We start from the raw sequence: 21054 nt of genomic DNA, 5'->3' as shown, positions 1-21054 counted from the left end.
CGTGATCCCGGCGTTTCGGGATCGAGTCCCACATCAGGCTCCTCCACTATGAGCCTGCTTCTTCCTCTCCCACTCCCCCTGCTGTGTTCCCTCTCTCGCTGTCTGTCTCTATCTCTGTCAAATAAATAAATAAAATCTTTAAAAAAAAAGATACATAAGAATATTTAAAGCAAACAACATAAGCCGAGTGTATAATGTATGTCGATGTAATACACATTAGTAACCCTGGCATAAAGGATGGGGGGGCAGTAACTGGATCTATACAATTGCAAGGGTATTACAATTTTTGTGAGGTCGGACGATACTAACACTAAGTAAACCATGCTCTTTGCTGAAAGAAGAATCAAGGGATCTTTAGGAAGAATGAAAATTAAACTCAAAAATAAGTAAGAGATATAGGAAGTAGTGGTAAGAAAGATTAACAGATGTGAGCAAATCGAAACAAATATTAACTGTATAAAATAATGATATGAATAAGTAACTACAAAAATATTTGGAAAAGAGGTAGAACTGACATACTTGAGAATAATAATATGTAAGATGGGGGTGATTATAGGCGAAGGTAGTATGTTTCTTACATTATTTGACAGAAATTAGAAATTCTGGCTACGTGCAGACACTGTAAAACCAAGAACCCGTGTTCAAACTGTGGGCAATCACTAAAAGAATAAAGATAACATGATTAACTCACTTCCCAGTAGAGGAGAGAATAGGAACTAAAGAAAGTTTATCAATCCAATGAAAAGTAGGGAGGGAGAAAAAGAGAAGTATAAAAGAAGAAGAAGGTAAAGAGAAATTACAAAATACGTCGGCAGAAAAATAACAATACATTAGTAATCACTACTAATATTAAGACAACAAATTAGCTGTTGAAAAAGACTATTAGATTGGATTTTTTTAAAACCTGCTATCTATAATCTGTAAAAGGTATACCTAAGATGAAACACAGAAATGAGGTTAGTGAAGAATGAGAAAGACTATACCAAACACTATAGGCAAACACTATACCAAAGAATATTGATATAGGGATATTAGTATTGAACGGAATGGCAAAAAATATATCTATATTCACATACATACATACACACCTACACATACATATATATACACTCTCAACTATTAACAAATGCAGATTATTTTTAGTTTCCCATATCCAGGGCACAATGACAAAGACTGACCTCATACGAAGCCTCAATACACATTACAAACACCAAATAACTTGTCTCACAAAGAATTTTCACTGATAACAAAGGACTGAAGTTAAAAATCAATGACATACCAGTAACTAAAAAGCATACTTGGAAAATGTTAGAGTATTTCAATCTAATACTAATAAATATTAAAAGCAATAACTAATAAAAATAATTAGTATTACTTAGTATTACAAATACTAATAAAAAATGCTACATTTCAAAATTTGTGGGGTGAAGGTAAAGAAGTAATTTGAGGGCAACATAAAACTGTAAATGCTTATAAAAGAAAAGAGGGGGTCACAAAAATAATGATCTATAGGCACTGGTAGCTGACAACCCACGATCCATTACATGGGTTCTTCCCTACTGAGAGGACCGGGACTTTGTCCAGACAGAAAAATCTCCAGCTAAAATGCTCGCTTCCCTAGAACTCCTTCCAGTTAAGGTGGTCATGTGATCCAGTTAAGGCCAATGATAAATAAGCTGGGTTTTTCTATGGAAAGTTCCTGCTTTCCTAACATGGCCACCACCACCCCTCTTCTCTTATCCTGTCTCTGTCCTGTATGAAATGCATATGGAGGCTGGAAGCACAGCAGCCATCTTGCTACTGCGAGGTCCGAAATATGAAAGCAAAAGCCACCCACCAATAATGGAGATTTAAAAAGATAAAACAAGTCTGGTACATAGATGACAACAGAGAACTACTGCCCCAACTACAGATGTCTAATTCCAAGTGACTTCTTATTTGATTAAGCCAATATAGTTGCATTTTCTAAAAATAGAGCTGTATGACATCCTAATTGATACTGAGATCCAACTCAAGGAATTAGAAAAAGAAAAATAAAGTGAACCCAAAATAGTAGAATAAATTAAATAATAAAGATAAATTTATGAACTAGGGGCACCTGGGTGGCTCAGTCGGTGAAGCATCTGCCTTCAGCTCAGGTCATGATCCTAGAGCCCTGGGATCCAGCCCCACACGGGCTCTCTGCTCCACGGGGAGCCTGCTTCTCCCTCTCCCACTCCCCCTGCCTGTGTTTCCTTTCTCACTGTCTCTCTCTCTGTCAAATAAATAAATAAAATCTTTAAAAAAAAATTTATGAACTAGAAATAAAGATACGATAGAGAGGATAAATAGATCTAAAAGTTGGGTCTCTGAAAAAAATTAATGAAATAAGTAAAACTGCCCACATTCATCCAGGAAAAAGTAGAAGAGGTATGAACACAATATTAGCTTTTAATTTTTTTATATTAGAATTTTAAAAAATATATAACTACAGACACAAGAAAGATTTAAAAATAATAAGACAGTCAATGTTATGCCAATAATTTGAAAACTTGGCAAAATAAATATTTTTACAGAAAAACATAATGTCAAAACTGACCCAAGAAGATTTAAGAAAACCTTCATATATCCATAACAAAATAAAAATAGCAATAAAGATAAGCACACACAGTTTTACAAGCAAGTTCTAACAAACACTGAAGAGATAGATAATTCCAACCTCATGCCAACTATTCCAGAGAATAGACTAAGGAACATCTCCCAACTCATTTTATGAAATACTATAACCTTGGTACCAAGGTTGAACAACAGTAGTATAAGAAAAGAAAATTATAGGAAGGTCTCTTCTGAATATAAATGGAAAACAACCATTAGTAGAATTGTACAAATGATGTGGAAAGCAAAAAGGAATATTATAGTCCAGTTGGGTTCATTCCAGGTTTACTATTCAAAAGTCAAATTTCACATCATCACCTGAAGGAGAAAAACCATGTGATCTATGAAAAGCATTCAAATGTAGTCATTCATTTTTTTTTTAGACGCCTTTCATTAATCAAAAATAGAGGAAACACCCTTAATCTGATTTAAGCATATTGTATCAGGATTTGGTTCAGCTAGATTTTATTTTATTTCATTTTTTAAAAAGATTTTATTAATCCATTTGACAGAGAGAAAGAGAGTACAAGGGAGAGAGAGAGAGGGAGAAGTAGAATCCTGCTAAGCAGAGAGCCAAATGTGGGGCTCAATCCCAGGACCCTGGGATCATGACCTGAGCCGAAGGCAGACGCTTCACCAACTGAGGCACCCAGGTGACCCAAGATTTTAAAAATCCAAATAACAGAAGCACAAAAGAGAAATAAGTTTATTTCTCTTTCACTAGAAATTGATGTAGGCAGTCAGGGGTGAAAATGACCTAAGATCCTTCTACCTTATTGTTCTGCTGCGTATTCTGCCTCAAAATCATGGCGCAAATGGTAGCATCCGGGTTCTAGGCACAGAAATAAGGAAAGGAAGGGAGGGAAGGGGGGCAGTGAGGAAAGAAGGAAGGGAGGAAGGGAGAAGAGGAGGAGGAAGAGTGAAGTAGCAGAAGGTAAGTGCACTGAGCCATTTCTTAAAGAACGTTCCCCAAAGCCGCCACATAATATTTCCATCTAATTCTACTGACCAGAACTTAGTCATTTGGACATGCCCTGTTGCAAGGAAATAAAGTTAGAAAACGTTTCTGAAGGTATTATTAGAAAAGGCAACAAATTGGCAAGTATGTAAGAAAAGAGACACCTCCAAAAGTTACTAGTGGGGGTGTAAATTGGTACAATCTCCGTGCAGAGCCATTTGGCAATATCCTTCAAAATGACTAATGCATACATCCTCTGACTCAGAAATTCCACTTTTAAGTTTATGCCACAGATTGGATGGCCTCTGAGAATGTACAGAATTCATCACAGCAGAAGATTTGAACCAACCAAAATGCCCGTCACTAGGGGTAGAGCTAAATGAAGGATGCACATTTTATGACAGGAGACACTTGTGAAAATGAGGAGGAAACTACCAATATGGAACGATTTTCAAATTACATTGTTAAGTGAAAAAACAGAAACAAAGTACACAAGAGTGTTTATAGTCGTATGCTATCCCAGGTGACAGTTTTATTGATTAGGGATTTTAATAATTCTTGATATCCGAGGTGGATGCAATGTTCTGTTTCTTTACAGTCAAAAAAGATCCAAAGGAAATATGGCGGAAAGTCAAGATTTGACGAAGCTGTATAGGTGGGTAACACAGTGATTCATTATATTAATTACTCTCTACATTTTTCTACAATCCAAAAATATTTCGTAATTTCTAAAAAGTATCATAAATAGAAAATATTCACAGATATCAAAAAATTCCAAAGAGAGTAACAACGTACTTCACTAAGCAGGTTAACGTATATAAGCGTGGTATCAATATAAGCAGTAGTTGATACAAATTATTTTTAAAACCACGACTGTCATCCAATTCAGCTTGTGAAAGACGCTAAGATCTAAAAATGTTTAGTCATTTCAATGCTGCGAAGGAAAGAGACATCAAGGCAAACAATACCCAAAATAATCTCAGAAGTTTGAAAATAAATCCAGATTTACCCGTATGAGCTTTTCTGTGGATGAACTCAACTCTTTCAGCGGCAGAATTTCACTGTGATCTGTTTGAGTAGCCTGGTCTGTGCAGAAAAAGCCAACCTTCAAATCATCTGAAATATTAAGTCTGGAAAAAAAATGCAGAGTCAAGGTGCTTTCTATAATAGACGTTTCCTTTAAAATATGTGTTAGTGTACATATTTTTGCGTAAATCATATTATATTTTAAAGATTCAAAGGGACTGGTAAAGTGAGGAAAGCTCCAATTGTCTGCTCACAATTTGGGGTTTTCCCTGCAGATTCCCTGCCCCGGGATATATTGTTTTGCCACTCATCTTATTTCTACTTTCTGAGATATGATCAATTTGTGCCTCCTTTTTTTTTTTTTAAAGATTTTTACTTATTCATTTGTTAGAGAGAGAAAGCGTGAGTGAGCGCAAGCAGGGGGACAGGCAGACAGAGGGAGAAGCAGGCTCCCGCTGAACAAGGAGCCCAACGTGGAACTCGATCCCAGGACTCTGGGATTATGACCTGAACCAAGGCAGATGTTTAACTGACTGAGCCACCCAGGCGCCCCCGAGTCTCCTTTTAATATCCTATCTACTGTTTTACCCAGACTACTGCTTAAAGCCATTATAAATTATGCACGGGCATATCAAGCAAAAATACTTCAGGATAGTGGTTCTCAAAGTGTGGCCTGAGGACCCCTGGGGTTCCAGGATCCTCTTCCAGGGAATCCACAAGGTCAAAATTATTTTCATAATAATATTAATATTTTATTTGCCTTTTCCACTATCATGCTCTCACAAGTGTTCAGAGGAGCTTTCCAGAAGCGACAAGTTATATGAGTGCATGACATGAATGTAGAAGCAGATATGAAAATTCAGCTATTGTGCATTAAGCCAGGTGTTGAAAAGGTGTGCAAAAATGTAAAGCAATGACACTATACTCATTAGAGTTTTTGTTTTGAAAATACACTTCGTTTTCCTTAAAATATGTTATTTACATGAGCAAAGAATTAGTTTACCATTATTTTAAATGAATTAACATACATATATTCTTAATTTCTCCTTTTAAAATTTTTTTTAATAATTTTTATTTTGTTATATTAGTCACCATACAGTACATCCCCAATTTTTGATGCAATGTTCCATGATTCATTATTTGCATATAACACCCAGTCCTTTTAAAATTCTGATATGGTTACTATGAATAGGCATAAACTGAAGTTCTTTGAGATCCCCAGTAATTTTTGAGACTATAAAAGTTCTTGAAACCAAAAAATTTGAGGATTCTTCTTTGAGATAATCACACCACCATCCTGTATTTGATTTTCAAACTCCGTTCCTGAACAATTTGAGTAGGCAAGGAGTTTAGTATTTGTAAACTCCTCCTACAGACTTTTATTGATGGGCATCTCAAATAGTAAAAAGAAAGCCAATTTTCTGGACGCGCTCTCTTCAACAATTTGATCAAACTTCCCACAACTACCAGCTTCTAAAATATCAGCTAAAAAAAGAAAAACATGAAAGCTCAAGTAGAATTAGCAGACTTTTGGGGCGCCTCGGTGGCTCAGTCAGTTAAGCGTCTGTGTTCAGCTCAGGTCATAATCCTGGAGTCCCGGGATCGAGCCCCACAATGCGCTCCCTGCTCAACAGGGAGTCTGCTTCTTCCACTCCCTCTGCTCCTCCCCAGCTTGTGCTTTCTTTCTCTCTCTCTGTCATTCACTTTCTCTCTCTCAAATAAATAAATAGAATTTTAAAATTAAAAAAAAAAAAAAGAATTAGCAGACTTTTCAGCTCAGGCTCCAAAGACAGAGTGTGCTTCGATCTTCCCTTGTCTGCTGACCAGCTGGAGCAGACCCTGATGGCGGCACCCCATGCAACCCTTTCCCTCCTTTTTATTTGCTGGCAGAGTCTCAGGTTTACGTCCCACAGAATTCAGGGCAGGGTGATCATATTCCCAGGGCCAAGGGTAACTCTTGTCTGGTCTCAGCCCATCACAGAGATCCCACTCTTCGGGGCAAGTTTGTTTTAGGGGTGGGTATGGAACATGGTTCTGGCAAGAATGACATGAGGAAAGATCTTTGGGGGGTGGGGAGCTTGGGGTAAAGCTTTTTATGATCCTACACAGGGGCACCAGAGAGTTTCCCTCTGTGACTCTGAACATTGTCATGTGTGGAAGTGATGCCAAGAAGTGCCACAGCCATCTGGTAACCACAAGTGCGGCCAGCCAAAGGCCAAAGCTGGTACACAGATGATGAGCTTTGAAACACACACACACACACACACACACACACACACCAACAACCAGAAATAATTTTGACTAACAACTTTGTTTAGCCATTGACTCCTCTAGCTCTAAAACCTGTCATACCTCTGACCTTCCTGCAATGTCATATAATAAATGCACCAATTGGTGAGAGCCTCTGTCAATCAGAGCCAAAAGCATGCTGATATCCTAGCTATGTGACAGTATGCAAATTACTTAACCTTTCTGTGCCTTAGTGCCCTCTTATGAAAAATATTAGTGCCTATTTCAGAGTTATTGTCAGGACTATTGTGTTGCGATCTAGAAGTACTTTGAATGATGCATGTCACATAGTAGGCCCTCAAGAACTGAAAACTGTTACTGGGGCTGACGAGGCAGCTGTTACATCAACTACTGTGTTCTGAGGTAACATCAGTTTTTCATCGTGTTTGGAAAAAACTATTGAAGTATAGTAATATTCACCCAAGAAAGACTAAGTTTACATTTATGAAATTTTTAACGCTTAATATAATGATTTTCCATTAACCCCACTCGATTTTCAACAAATCTACACACTCATCAATCGCATCCCGATGACAGAGCTGATCAGTAGCATTATCCAGATGGGGAGGGAACAGCAGTAATGTTGTATAGCTCAGTTTCAACTGATATTTCTGGTGTTTTTCCACAGAAAATTATATTTTAGATTTGCTCTGCTTCCATTTAAGGAGCCTATTTCTTTTTTTCTCACTATCTGAGTACTGCTGGAAGACGCAATCTCCTTGGACCTGAGTGTTCCTGCACATTCTTTCTGCATATGCCAAGAAGGCAAACTCCTGACCACTCCTTCCACAGGCGATTCCTCAGAATTATGTTTGCAGTGAGCAGCCTTAAGGGCTGAGGTAATGCCTTTCCTCTGCCAAGAAGCAGGCTGGTACTCTACTACGAAATGGTGAGCTCAGGGATCCCTTGCTTTAATGCAACACACTGTGTACACAGGTATCCATGACGGGTCTTCAGTGTCACCCTCATGGCACTGAGAGGGCATGGCAAATCAACACAAATAAATAGGAAGGTCTAGATACTGTTTTTACAATGACGATAAAGTCCTTTGTCTCTGACCCAGGAGCCTTGTGTCTTCTGCTAATGGCCATGAAACAAGCAAACTCGTTAGCCCGTACATAGGGTAAGATCTCAAACACTGCAGAGTCCTGACCCATGAAATCCTCTGAATAAATTGAATTTATTCATTTGTATTGAATTTTTTCATTTTCATTTTATTTTTTTAATTTTTTTATTTATTTAAATAATCTCTACACCCAACATGGGGCTCAAACTCATGACCCTGAGATCACGAGTTGCAAGCTCTTCTGACTGGGCCAGCCAGGCACCCCTGTATTCAAATTTTTTAAGACTAAGATATAGTAATTGCCTAAAAAGATCGTCAATATTTAATAAATATTAAATTATTTATTTATTTTGTCTACCTAAAATTTGTAATCATTTTTGAAAATCATTTGTGAAACCCACCACTAAATGATAATTATTATGTTAAAATTATGTATGATATGTTACTATACTATAGAAATGGATGAACCATATGATCAATTATGATAAAAATTTTAAAACATACGTTTTAAAGCAGTTTATAGGAAATAAGAGAAAACTGATTTTTAAATGGTGATGACATAAAATTTCAGGGAAAGTGTTTTTGATGCTTTTCAAGGATGACAACTATTATCAATGACAAATTGTACATGTGGTGGGTTTTTTTCTAGAACATGTATTTTATAAATTTTACAGAAATTCTCTTTCTTATACATTTGGAAATGTTTTAAAACATGAAATAAAAATAAAATCATTATACTTTCAAACAAGTGTCCCACAAAATAGAGACAATAAAGATTTCCTAAAATTACTACAAGCCTCCGAATTTTTGTCTTTTTAATCTGTCATTCCCATGGTCCCTAGAGATATCTTACTAACACTCGGGTTGTTTCACTATCCTGCTATTAGGACTCTGATAGCCTTCCCTTGTCCAAGAGAATTAAATTCAGTCTTCTTATTCCAACCTCCAAAATATGGGTGCAAACTCCTTGTCTGAGCTTCATGCATTTAACAAAGAATAACTGAGTACCTACTGTTTGCCAGGCACTGTTTATGGTACCAAAGATAACAGGAGTAGACAAGTTAAAGTCTTTGTTCTCACAGAACTTACATTCTAAAGGGAGAGACAACCAGTAAACAAGTAAACAAAAATATGTTATATATTTTGAGGCAGTGGTAAACTCATCACTCGTTACATATACCCAGTGTACCATACTCATATATTAAATATTCTCAAAATATATCTGTACCTGGGCAGTACCCTCAGCCTAAGATACAGTCTCCCCGCAGTTCCACATATTAAAACCATCTGTAGTCACTTTCTTTTCCATCTTCCTATTCCTTCCATTCCATTCCATTCCCTTGCCAGAGTGGAGGAATCAACATGGCGGTCAATGACATGAGTGAATTTCTCCATGATGAGAAAGGTTGGGAGCCATGCAGAGGCAAAGGCCAACAGGTCTTGTAGTCAAGAATGTAGTAGGGTAGTGAGAAACAGGAGCAGCAGCACAGAACCAGCATGATTGGGAGACGGCATACATAAATGTAATAAATGTAAAAAAAAAATGAGGAAAATAGAGCATCAGCATCTAGCAAGCACCACAGAGGTGACTCATTAAGGTGGGAGTCATCAATGACAGGTAAGCCTGGCCAGTGGAATTTTGATTAAGAAAAGGAAATTTTTTCAAGAAATTAAAAATAGAATACTTTTTGTACTGGCAATCCCATTTCTGAGTATATATCCAAAGGAAATTAAGTCATTATCTCAATATTTACACCCCCAGGTTCACTGAAACCTTATTCAAAATAGCCAAGGCATGGAAGTAACCTAAGTGCCCATTAATGGATAAATGGATAAAGAAAATGTAATGTTTATACACAATGGAATATTCTTCCACCATAAAAAAGGAAGGAAATCCTGCCATTTGTGATAACATAGGTGAACACCGAGGCCATTATACTAAGCAAAATAAGTTAGAGGAAGACAAATATTGTATGATCTCACTTATATATAAGTGGAATCTAAAAAAGCCAAACTCATAGAAACAGAGAGTCGATTGGTGGTTGCAGAGGCTGAGGGCTGGGGAAATGGGGAGATGTTGGCAAAAGGTACAAAGGGCCAGTTATGAGAGAAATAAGTTCCAGGAGCTAATGTACAGCATGGTGGTTACAGTCACCATTACTGTACCGTACTTGAATGTTGCTAAGAGAGTAAATGTTTAAGACAGTAAATCTTAAACTCTCTCTCACACCCACACACACAAAAATAACTATGTGAGGTGATGGATGAGTTAACTAACCTTCTTGTGGTAACTATTTTACAATATATACAAATATCAAGTCATCACATCATACCCCTGAAACGTACACAATGTCATGTGTCAATTATATCTCAATGAAGTTAGGGGGAAAGAAAGGAAAAGGAGATTTCGTAATACCTACTCACAAAATAATAATTTATTACAAGGGGAAGAATGGTAAATTTATGCTAGAGAACCCTGGCAGACACCACCCCAACGAGGTCAAGGTTAAAGCACCAACAGGGAAATGGATAGATCCCATGTCTTCTAAAGTGGATGCCCTGAAAAGAGCACGTCTCCGTTTCCATGGCATTCCTCCCAAGAATGCATAGCCTGAGACTGGTTACAAGAAAACAGCAGGTAGAGCTGGACATCCTACAGAATCTAAAGTCTATACTTTTCAAAAGTGTCAAGGACAGAAAGGACAGGGAGAGGCTAAGGAAGTCTTCTATACCGAATGTGCCTGAAGGACCAGGAGAGCTAAATGCAACATATTCTCCCAGATAGGCTCCTGGACCAGAAAGGAAAAAAGTTATTGTCGGTGCACTTGGCACAACTTGAAGGGGCCCATTGTAGTGCTGGGCTAAAATGTTGGCTTCCTGATTGTGAGAGCTGTATGCTAGTTACACAGGAGAATATGCATTTTAGGAAAAACACACTGTAATGCTTAGCAGTGATGGGCACCAATTCTATACCTTGCTCTCAGAATGTTCTAGAAAGACTAATGAGTGTATGAGTTTTTGTGTGTGTGAATGTGCACAAAGGGAAGGGGACAAGGAGGAGTGGGGGAGAGAGAAAGGAAAAACAAGCTAAAATGTTAAGAATTGAAAAATCTAGGTGAAGGGGATATGGGAGATCTTTGCTGTTCCAGCAACTTTTCTGTAGATTCGAAGTTATTTCAAAGTCAATTATTTTTTAAAAGTCATATGCATTCTTCAAGCAAGCTCGAATTTCACCAATTTCAACCAGTAAGAACTGTCGAGAGTTTAGGCCTTAATGAACAATGAACATCTGTGTGTGCTACTTGAACCTATTCTCCAAGTCCCAGGGAAGGCTGCCGGTTTTTATGGGAGCCTGGAATAAAAGAAATCTAGACGACAGTGCGAGCTGCTCTCCCACTTGGACGTTCTGATCCAGCAGACAACGGCACTATTTGTCTGTGACAAATAGAGGGATGAGCTGGGATCCTCCAGCAAGCACCAGGAAGAAAGTCACAGCAGAGACGTCTAGGGTTTTAGAGCAAATCTTAGGCCTTCGTGTATAGATGACTATTATCCTTTTGAGCAATAGCCCTGGCTTGCTATGGAGCCTGGAAAAGACTGAATGCAGACACACGCGTCATCAGGCCTGAGTTTGCCATGATAAATTCGGGTTTATCTGACCCTCCAAACCATAAAATTGGGCCCGAGCAGCTTCAGTCTGTAAGACGAAAGTGACGTCAGAGACCAGGCTCAAGCAAAAGGAAACACACTTCCAGGAGCCCGTAGCTCCAGTTCCGTTGCCTCCTCCACCCCTCCCCCAGTCCCCCCACCCCGTTCATAGTTACAGCCTCATGGGAAGTTCTGTATGAGCAGTCGACTGAGGAAGAAAAGACTCAGATTAACCGAGGGTGCTACCGTCAGAAGGGGATACCTAGAGTCCTACAGGCAGGCTCAGAGATGACCTTGAAGGACAGCCGAGAAGGACTGAATAGAATGGAAGTAGGACATTCGCTTGTTTGCTTTTTCTGGATGAGAGCTAGCCAGAACTGCATATCCGTATTAATTAAGTTTTAACTGGATAACGGACAGGCACTTGCAAGGAAGAAGACTGAGTGATCGGTGACAAGAAAAAGTCTGGGGAAGAGTTCTGTGGATGACCCTTTGAGAAAGGGCACAGGCTAGGGGCACCCATTTGGCTTAGTAGGTCCAACTCTTGATTTTAGCTCAGGTCAAGATCTCAGGGTCTTGAGACTGAGCCCCGCGTCGGGCTCCGCTGCTCAATGCAGAGTCTGCTTGAGATTCTCTCTCTCCCTCTCCCTTTGCCCCTCCCCCCACTCATGCTCTCTAAAAAAAAAAAAAAAAAAGAATGGGCACAGGCTATAAAGATACTTGTGCCCCATGTGAATGCTCACCAAAGGGCATCCACCACAGAGAAAGTGTTCAACGATCGAGTAGGTAAAAGGACACACTCTGTGGACAGCGGTTTCTGCAATCATCCCAGCGCTCGTTCGACAGCCCTTGAACGAAATGGCTATGGCAGCAGGGATGGAGTTCAACAACATGGACTTCCCCTTACCGAGGTTGGCCTGGCTGCCCCAAGCATGGAGTGCCTCACCAGCCAACAACAGAGATCAGTAGTGAGTCCCTAATACGCCAGTATTAACCAGTGGGGAAAACCAGCCACCTAATGATAGCCTGGTAACACTAAACCTCTTCCATCATCCTCACTGCGACAGACACACGTATTCTGGATACGGATTTGTATTCCCTGACCATGATGTGTCTGCCAGAACCGTCATCCGTTACAAAATGCCTTAGCCACCATCATGACATTGTGCACCTAATCACTTCGGATAAAGGCACTCATTTCTTAGCAAAAGAAGTGCAGCGATGGGCTCACGCCTATGGACATGACTGCTCTTGTCACATATCCCGTCACCCAGTAGTGGCTAGCCTAATGGAAGGGTGAGCTAGCTCACTGTAGGTTCGCTGATGGCAGTTGTGAGACAGATGGATGAGAGGATGTGTTTCTGTCTTCCAGGGTGCAGTCCACGCTTTGAATCAGTATGTGGTGCTTTCTGTCCCATGGCCATAGGTCCGGAACCTAGAGACAGAGGGAAGTGGCTCCTCTCACTATTATACCTAATAACCCACTCCCAAAACTTTTGCTTCTTGTCCCGGCAATTTTATGATCTGTTGGCTTGGAGGTCTTAGTTCTCTGGAGAAGAATACTTCCACCCAGAAACACAACTATAGTTCCACTGAATTAGATGAGATTTAATTGAACTGATCCCCGGCCACTTGGTGATCCTTTGGCCATTGACCCAGAAGACAGAGAATGAGGTCTGGCTGAAGTCGTTGATTCGGACTACGAAGAAGCAAGTGGGTTGTTGGTATACAATGGAGTCAATGAAGACTATGTCTGGAACCCACGGGATTCTCTGGGGTGCTTCTTAGCATTTCCATGCTTGTCCTGAGCATGCTATGAAGGTGCACACAGGAGTTGTGCCTTTCCCCAGTGTCAGTTTTATTCAATCATAAAGCAAACTTAAATCACAATGATAAAGCAGGTTCAGGATTCCAAACTCAATGACATTTCACCATGTGATTAAACGTGGCTTCTTACACAGCGCGCAGAGCAGGACAGAACACGAGCCAAGACAACAAACAGGAAAACAGAGGGTGCAAGAAGTGAACGAACCAAATTCGAAGTCAGTCTGTGGGGGCGCAGCTGAGATAAGGCCTCCGTCGGGTCGGGGTCAGCTCTCCGCACTGACTGCTTCTGATGGTCAAGCAGGGAAGGCTCTCGGTTCTGTTCGGAGATCCATCAGGCAGTCTTTGGCGGCAGCTGCCTTTTTTATGTGGTCAGACATAGAGGGGTCAGGTCTGATGAGTCTCACAGTATGCTGCCCAAATCCTTTTCTTTTAAAAGGGATCTAATCAGTTGTGGGTCTCTGCAGACCTCCTCTGGGGTCAGCTGATGTTGGTCGCGGCCATATCTCCTAGCTGCAGTACCTTAAGGGCTCGCGTCACTGCTTGACAGAGGCCCCTGCTTGACATGAGAGACTCCATTTTGCTCCCCACAATGCTGTAAGGGAGCAGAATTTGCCAGGCTAAAATATGCCTCTTTGGCATAAGGATTGTCTTGAGTTATTTTTAAGGACTATAAGGCATACGAGAAGCTCTGAAAACAGAGTAGAAGTTGCCCTTTTGTAAGGGGCGTTTATATTTATAAGGGCTTTCTCCATTTTTAAGGGTGTCTTCCTGGCTGAACCAGGAAGAGTGGATGACAAAATCTCTAGAAATTTAACAACGGATGAGGCAAAGACTTAGATCTGCATAACCACCGTGCCCTCCTTCACTGTGCTTTGCTTGACAACCTCCCATAATGGCTTCCCCCTCCCCCTCTAACATCTTCCTTTGCCTTTAGGTGGAGATGGTATTTAAGGTGGTAGCTTGGGCCATTTTGGGGAGTTACTAAATTTTCCTGGGTATCTTCCGTGTATACAGGAGGTATACATGTTATTACACTTCTCTTTGTGTTTCTCCTGCTAATCTTTTTTTACAGGGACTCTCAGCCAAGAGCCTGAAGAGTAGGGGGAATTTTTTTAAATTTATTTTTAAAGATTTTAAGTAATCTCTACACCCAATATGGGGCTCGAACTCACAACCCCGAGATCAAGAGTCGCATGCTCCACCGACTGAGCCAGCCAGGCGCCCCAACGAGGTTATTTTTGAGAACTCAGAACCTTCAGGAATGAAGATTTGGATCTCCCAGCAGGGTGAAGAACTCAGCCTGCCTGCATCTTTCAGCCCCTCAACAAGCCATCCCCATGGACCAGCTCTGGCCAGCGCCCTCTGACTAGTTTCTCTGCCACCAGCCGTGTCCTCTCCCAAGAGGTCTTAATCTCCGCCTTGGATGGTGGTGGGAGTGAGGGTCGGGAGTGAAGGGGAGTGAGGGTCTTCTAAGTTCTTACTTCCTTTCTTGTTTATTCTTCCTCTGCCTTTGGGATCACAGCTCCATTCCGCGTTTGCTATTACAAGACTGCTTAGAGTCTTCTATTACCACTTTTACTGCCTTTTACTAGTTAAAAATGCTTCCCCTTTTTTTGAATGCTTCTTAATATTTAATAAGGAGCAGGAAATGTTCCCCCATCAAATACTGGTGAGGTTTCTGCTTCCTGTCTCGATCCTGAGCGCTATATCGTCATAATAAATACAAACGGTCCCTAACCTATTTCTTTATATTCTAGAACACTGCATGCATATTGAACAGACCTTCAATGCTCAGTCTCCCTGTCTAGAAATGCAATCCTTTACCCTCCCCGGTGCCAAGCAGCTCCTTTTAACTATTCAACTTCATTTTTCATTAAGCTTGAACATGTATGTTCTCTATTCTCCATTTTAAGCAGAAAATCTATTGTGGGCAGTAGATTTTTGAACTGTGGGTAGCTATTACGAAGATATAATGTTACCATGTCAATTATATCTCAATAAAGCTGGAAAAAATAAGTTAAAAGTATTAAAAATAAACAACCCAAATATATATAGTTTCAGGATATGATTTAAAAACTTGGAATAATGTTTTCAGTTATTCCTTCTGTACATAATATTATAACACTAAAATACAATGCTTTAAAATCAAGTCCAAAAACGTTATAGATACCTCCTACAGAGTGTCTAAAAATTACATTAAGCCCTATTTATTGAGTGCTTAACTTGTCCCATGGGGTTTGTTGAGATATACGCTGTTACACATTTTCCCTTCAGGTCATCCTCCCAATAATCTCATAAGAGAGAGACTGACTTTCTGGTTTCAAAGATGTAGAAAGCGAGGTTTGTAGAGAGGCGAGAGCTCTTCTAAAATCATAAGCCTGAAGGGAGAGATCTCAATTCTCCATCCCTAGGGAGAATAGGCTCATGGTTCTGAGGTCCCTTGAGCCTTAAATTTTTGTATAACTGACTCAGAAAGATCAGGCTCACTCAGAATCTAAGTGAAACATGAAGGTTCATTCTTCAGTTTCCTGTCAAATTCCAAATGTCTCCGATTTTAAATGGCAACCTCCTTGCCTAGAATGGAAACCCACATCACAACAAATTAGCTAAGTGGTTCCTACACAGCCCTTATTTATAGTCTCAGCAATTCGATTTCTGAATAATGGCTTAGTTGTTATGCATAAAATATAGTCTTGGAAGGATGACAATTATGTTTTTTGAATAAACTAGATAGAAAATTAACATGTAAATTTAGTATAGCAAACAGACCCATGAATATTTATTAATAGAATGCAATGACACTTCGCACTGGATCCTAGAATAGTCTATCCTAACAAATGCTTATTGACGAATTAGTCAAAGAAAATGGTATTAGGTGCACTAAACTTTCACTATGGTGTGCTGCTCCATCTTAAATAAGGAAAACATTTCTTCCCTCTTTTCCTCTTCAAAGAACACATAAGTGTGAGGTGCCTCAGGCTCAAAGAGACCCCTCTTTGTAACTCCCACTTCCTAGGTGATCTCACCAAGTCCCCCACCCCTACATCCATTTTTGTACTAATTACTCCCAAATTGATATGGCCAGGCTGGACCTCTCTTCTGAACATCTGACTTGAAGGGAAGCAGAATATGGCACCCCAAAATATGTCTCTTTGGCACAAGGATTATTTTGAGCTAATTGAGAACTGCAGACACCAGAGAAGTTCTGAAAACAAAGTGGAAGTTACTCTTTTGGAAGAGAAACTTACATTTATAAAGGATATCCCCATTTGTAAGGGTCTCCCTCTCTATACCAGGAAGAAAAGGATGAGTAAATCACAGGAGAACCTTATCAATAAAGAAGGCACCAATTTAAATCTGCATAACAGCCATACTTTTGCTTACTGTGCTTTTCCTGGCAACCTTCCATAACTCACTCCCCGCCCCCCATCCAATCCCCATCCTTTGTCTTTAGGTGAGGGTATGGTATTTAAGGTGGTGGCTTGAGCCATTTTGGGGAGTTAGTTACTCAGTTTTCCTGGGTATGTCCCATGTATACAAGAGGCATACATGCTATTAAACTTCTATTTTGTTCTTCTCCTATTAATCTGTCTTTTATTATGAGGTTGGTCTCATCCAAGAACCTATAAGGACAAAGGAAAAATTATTTTTCCCCCATCTCCTAACTGGTTTCTCTGTTTCAGCCCTTATCTCCATTATAATTTATTATCAAAACAGCAGTCAATGTCATTCTGTTGAAAGATTAATCATATCAAATCATCCCTCTGCACCAATCCCCCTTCCCATCTTTGATAGTGTGATTTATAATACGAAATATATATTTTGGTCTTTATCCACGGTTCCTGCCTCAAAGCACCCAAGACCGCTGGAATTTCCTAAGTGACGTGAGCAATGGGATCATCTTTTGTTATATTTGGTATTTTGTCCTCAGTTCCTGAAATAGTCTCAGTGTGGAAAAAAGGTGAACTGTGGGTCTTTGTAATTCATAACAAACTCCTTTGAACCAGGTCTGAGCTGATGTTACTGGGGGCACTTTTGGAAAGCCCCTAAGGATGGAGGCTGGTTGCCAGGGAAACCAACCATAATTAGAGGGTGGGACCTGTCAGTCCCACTCCCACATCCACCTCTGGAGGGGCAGGAGGTAGACCCAATCACCAAAGGCCAATGACTTCACCCATTTGGGCTGTGTGATGAAGTCTCCATAAAAACCCCTGAACTACAAGTTTCAGCGAAGTTCTGAGTGGGTGAACACATCCAGGTGCCAGGAGGGTGTCGCACTCCAAATTCCATAGGGACAGAAGCTTCTGTGCTCCAGACACTTCAAGACCTCACCCTAAGGATCTCTTTATCTGGCCATTCATTTGTATCCTTTAATATTCTTTGTAATTAACCAGTCACCCAATTGGTTTTCTGAGTTCTTGGAGTGGCTCTAGCAAATGAACTGAACCCCCGGCAGGGGTTATAGGAACCTCTAACTTCAGGCTGACCGGTCAGAAGCACAAGTATCAACCTGGATTTGCAATTGGCATCTGAAGGGGGGGCAGTCTTGGGGGCTCTGATGCTGTCTCTAGGTGGCAGAGCGTCAGAATTGAGTTAAACCCTAGGACACCTAGTCATTGCCACTGTCTGGCACTGTCCCCTTACCTCTGACCTCTCCGCTGCTCTCCCCTTCTCCCTCTACTCCAGCCACACAGGGCTCCTTGCTGGGCCTGAGACACCCAGGCCCACCCCTTCCTGCTTCCTGTTCTTTCGCTGGAACACTTTGTTCCCTGATAGATCGGCATGGTTCCTGCAGGTCTGCACCCCAACATCATCTCCGAGAAGCTTTCCTCACCACAGTATCTATAATTACAATCCACTTCCCTGCTCCACATACCAGTTCCTCTGCTCCCTCCCTGCTGTTCCTTCCTTAGCACCTACCACTAACTTCTTTATTACATAGTTCGCTTGCTTATCGTTGGTTTCCTGACTAGAATGTAAACTTGACAAAGGCGGGCCTTCGGTCGGTTTGTAGATTGCTGCTTGCCCAGTGCCAAACTCGGCCGAAACCCAGGACTGCAGTCCTTACTCCAGCCTCTCCCACTCCTAGCAGAGCACCAACACGGCCCCCCTAGCACTGTGGGGGAAGAGAGATTAACGTTGGCATCAGTGGTTCCTTTGTTCAGGCACCGTGCATTAACTGAGCACCTGGCACTGTCGTATTGCCCACGGAGCGCAGCCGGTGTGCTTTGCTGGAGAGCTCCACACCAGGCAATGCCAAGGAATCCGGGGCAGGAAGTCATTCCTATCAGTAAACAAGCAGAACAGGTTAGACACCGTGCCCATGGTGTTACTATGGGCCACTGCCAATATGTGCTTTCCACAACCACCAATAAACCAGGTCCCGGGTCTACCCTGATCTACTTTCACAAATGCACCCACTTACGCTGAGCTGGCAGCACCGTCTCCCTGGGTCAGTCCCCACCATGGGGCCTGTACCACGCTGGTCCTTTCTTCTCCCTCTGAAGCCTCGTGTGCGGGGCTTGCCTCTCTAAGCCAGCCTACCTGGCACCATGAAGCCCTTGACTTAGGGAATTCTAAGTGCTTGCACAGTAGCGAACCTAGTGCTGGCCGCTTACTGATTTTAAAACGTTTTTGGAAGGAAAAACACTTTTTTTCTAGACGCATCAGCTCTACATGATTCGAACAAACTGTGGGCACAGGGGGCAAAGGATGATGAAAGGGAGGAAATGTAAAGAAAGGATCAAGGGATAACAATGACGTTGGCAAACATCTACGCGGTACTATGTGTATATATGTACGGCGCCCTTAGAAACACGGTACGCAGACGCGCTCATTTCCTGTTCGCTCTGAACTGCTGTTTCCCCACGAGGTAACTGCGACAGAAGTTTTTAAGTAACTCGCCCAACTCAGGGGCCCCGTAGGATTTGAACCCAGGCACTCTGGCTCCGGAGTCCGTGTTCTCAGTTTATGTGAATACACTTAGGAAATCAAGTCAGCCGGCCCGGGGCCCGGAGCGGCGGGAGGCTCGGGAAAAGGGCGCGTGGCGCCGCGGGACCGAGCGAATGGGAGGTGGCGCTGCGCGGGGCGCGGCGGCTCGCGCGGGTCACCTGGGGCTGAACCGGAATTGTTCAATAGTCGACTCGAGGTTCTCGAGGATCTTCCGGCACTCCTCGGTCTTGGACGCGCCATCCTCTCTCTCCATCGGAGCCCGGGGCTGGCCGCTGGGGCCGGGCGCCTCCCGCGGAGCTGCGGGCTCGGGGAAGCTGGGAGTCCAGAACCCGGCGTCCGTTGCTATGGCGACCCCTAGGGGCGGGCGGAGCGCGGGAAGCGGCCGGCAGGCGGGGTTGCGGCGGACCCAGAGGGGGCAGCTTCCACTGCCCGCCTGCCCCAGGGCTCCCCGACCGGCGCGCTCTGTCCCGGACGCCCACGGGCCAGGCCGCCGCTGAAATGTCCTCCACGAAAACTGGACCGGTCTAGACACCCCTGCGAGGGCCCCGCACGCCCCAAGCTCTCCTCGCCTTCTCTTCTCCCGCGCCTCTGCGCTCAGCCTCCCTCCAGGCCCGCGCACTCAGAGCGCCTTCTTTTTCACACCAACACCCCTCCCCACGCCAGGTTAGAGCCGAAGCTCGGCGACCCTCGCCTTCGTGGCCTTCCGCCCGGTGCTAGAGGGCAGCCTCAGGGAGGAGGAAGGGTAGTGCACCCCTGTAATAACCAACCACGCTTAGGGCATGTTGAGCCTGGGCTCCAGAGCGGTGCCAAAGTAAGGAGGAAGCGGGCGGCCTGAGGAATTGCCTACACCTGCCAGTTGACCACAGATGTAGGCGTTTCATGGACCAAAAAAAAAAAATATTCTTTGCAGAGATTAAACGGCCTACAATTCTATTTAATATGAAGGTCAGAATTCAGGCGTCAAGTTTTAAGCTATACAGTGTAGCGTGGGATTTATTTTTACGAAGTTTCTACAATAGTAAGAGAAACTGTGTAATAATGACACGGTTCATATTATGTATCATGTATTGACAATGGTGAACTATCTTTTCTAACATCATCGGTATGTCATTTGCTGGTTTTAGGACTAAGTATATACCATATTTGCATTTCAAAATATGGTCTACAGGAAAACAAAAGATTTTCTCTCTTATGTGAAAACGAAGTTAGTTATTGGAAGCTCAGAATATAAAAAGGAAATTACTGTAACATTAACACAACTATGTATGTATGTATGTATTTAAAATAAAGATTTTATTTATCCAAGAGAGAGAGAGATCATGAGCCGAGGGGAGAGTTAGAGGGAGAAGCCGAGTCCCTGCTGAGTAGGGTGCCTGACGCAGGCCTGGATCCCAGGACCAGTGGAAGGCAGAGACACTTAACTGACTGAGCCATCCAGGTGCCCACAACTCTTATATTTAAAGACAAAGATGTATGGCCCCAAATACCAAAAAAAGAAAAAAAAACCTGTAACCAATGCCAACATGATCTTTTGTAAAGGTCTGTTTTACTTTGAGAAGTTGAAGAGAGAAGAAAAAGTTACTTTTACTCTACACAGATTTTTGTTTTCAAAATCTAACTTATAAGTCTCTTGAGGGAAATTTTATCATATAAT

At 41.9% G+C, this 21054-nt stretch overlaps 1 protein-coding gene across 2 annotated transcripts in view; it reads right to left on the bottom strand.

Annotated features, from left to right (window-relative positions):
- CUNH10orf67 (chromosome unknown C10orf67 homolog) overlaps positions 1-19676 on the bottom strand; it is a 136757-nt gene extending 117081 nt beyond the window's left edge. For both annotated transcript variants that reach the window (XM_040645327.1, XM_040645326.1), the window contains exons 1-2: positions 19559-19676; positions 4602-4722 (exon numbers count right to left, since the gene is read on the bottom strand). In XM_040645327.1, coding sequence (XP_040501261.1) covers positions 4602-4722; positions 19559-19653 — 216 coding nt within the window. In that variant the 5' untranslated portion in view covers positions 19654-19676. The remainder of the gene's footprint in view (positions 1-4601; positions 4723-19558) is intronic.
- Positions 19677-21054: the final 1378 nt, after the last annotated feature.

This window comes from Ursus maritimus, unplaced genomic scaffold, assembly GCF_017311325.1.
Source record: "Ursus maritimus isolate PB19 unplaced genomic scaffold, ASM1731132v1 scaffold_31, whole genome shotgun sequence".
Taxonomy (NCBI): Eukaryota; Metazoa; Chordata; class Mammalia; order Carnivora; family Ursidae; genus Ursus; species Ursus maritimus.
This window is presented reverse-complemented; position numbering and strand designations above follow the sequence as displayed.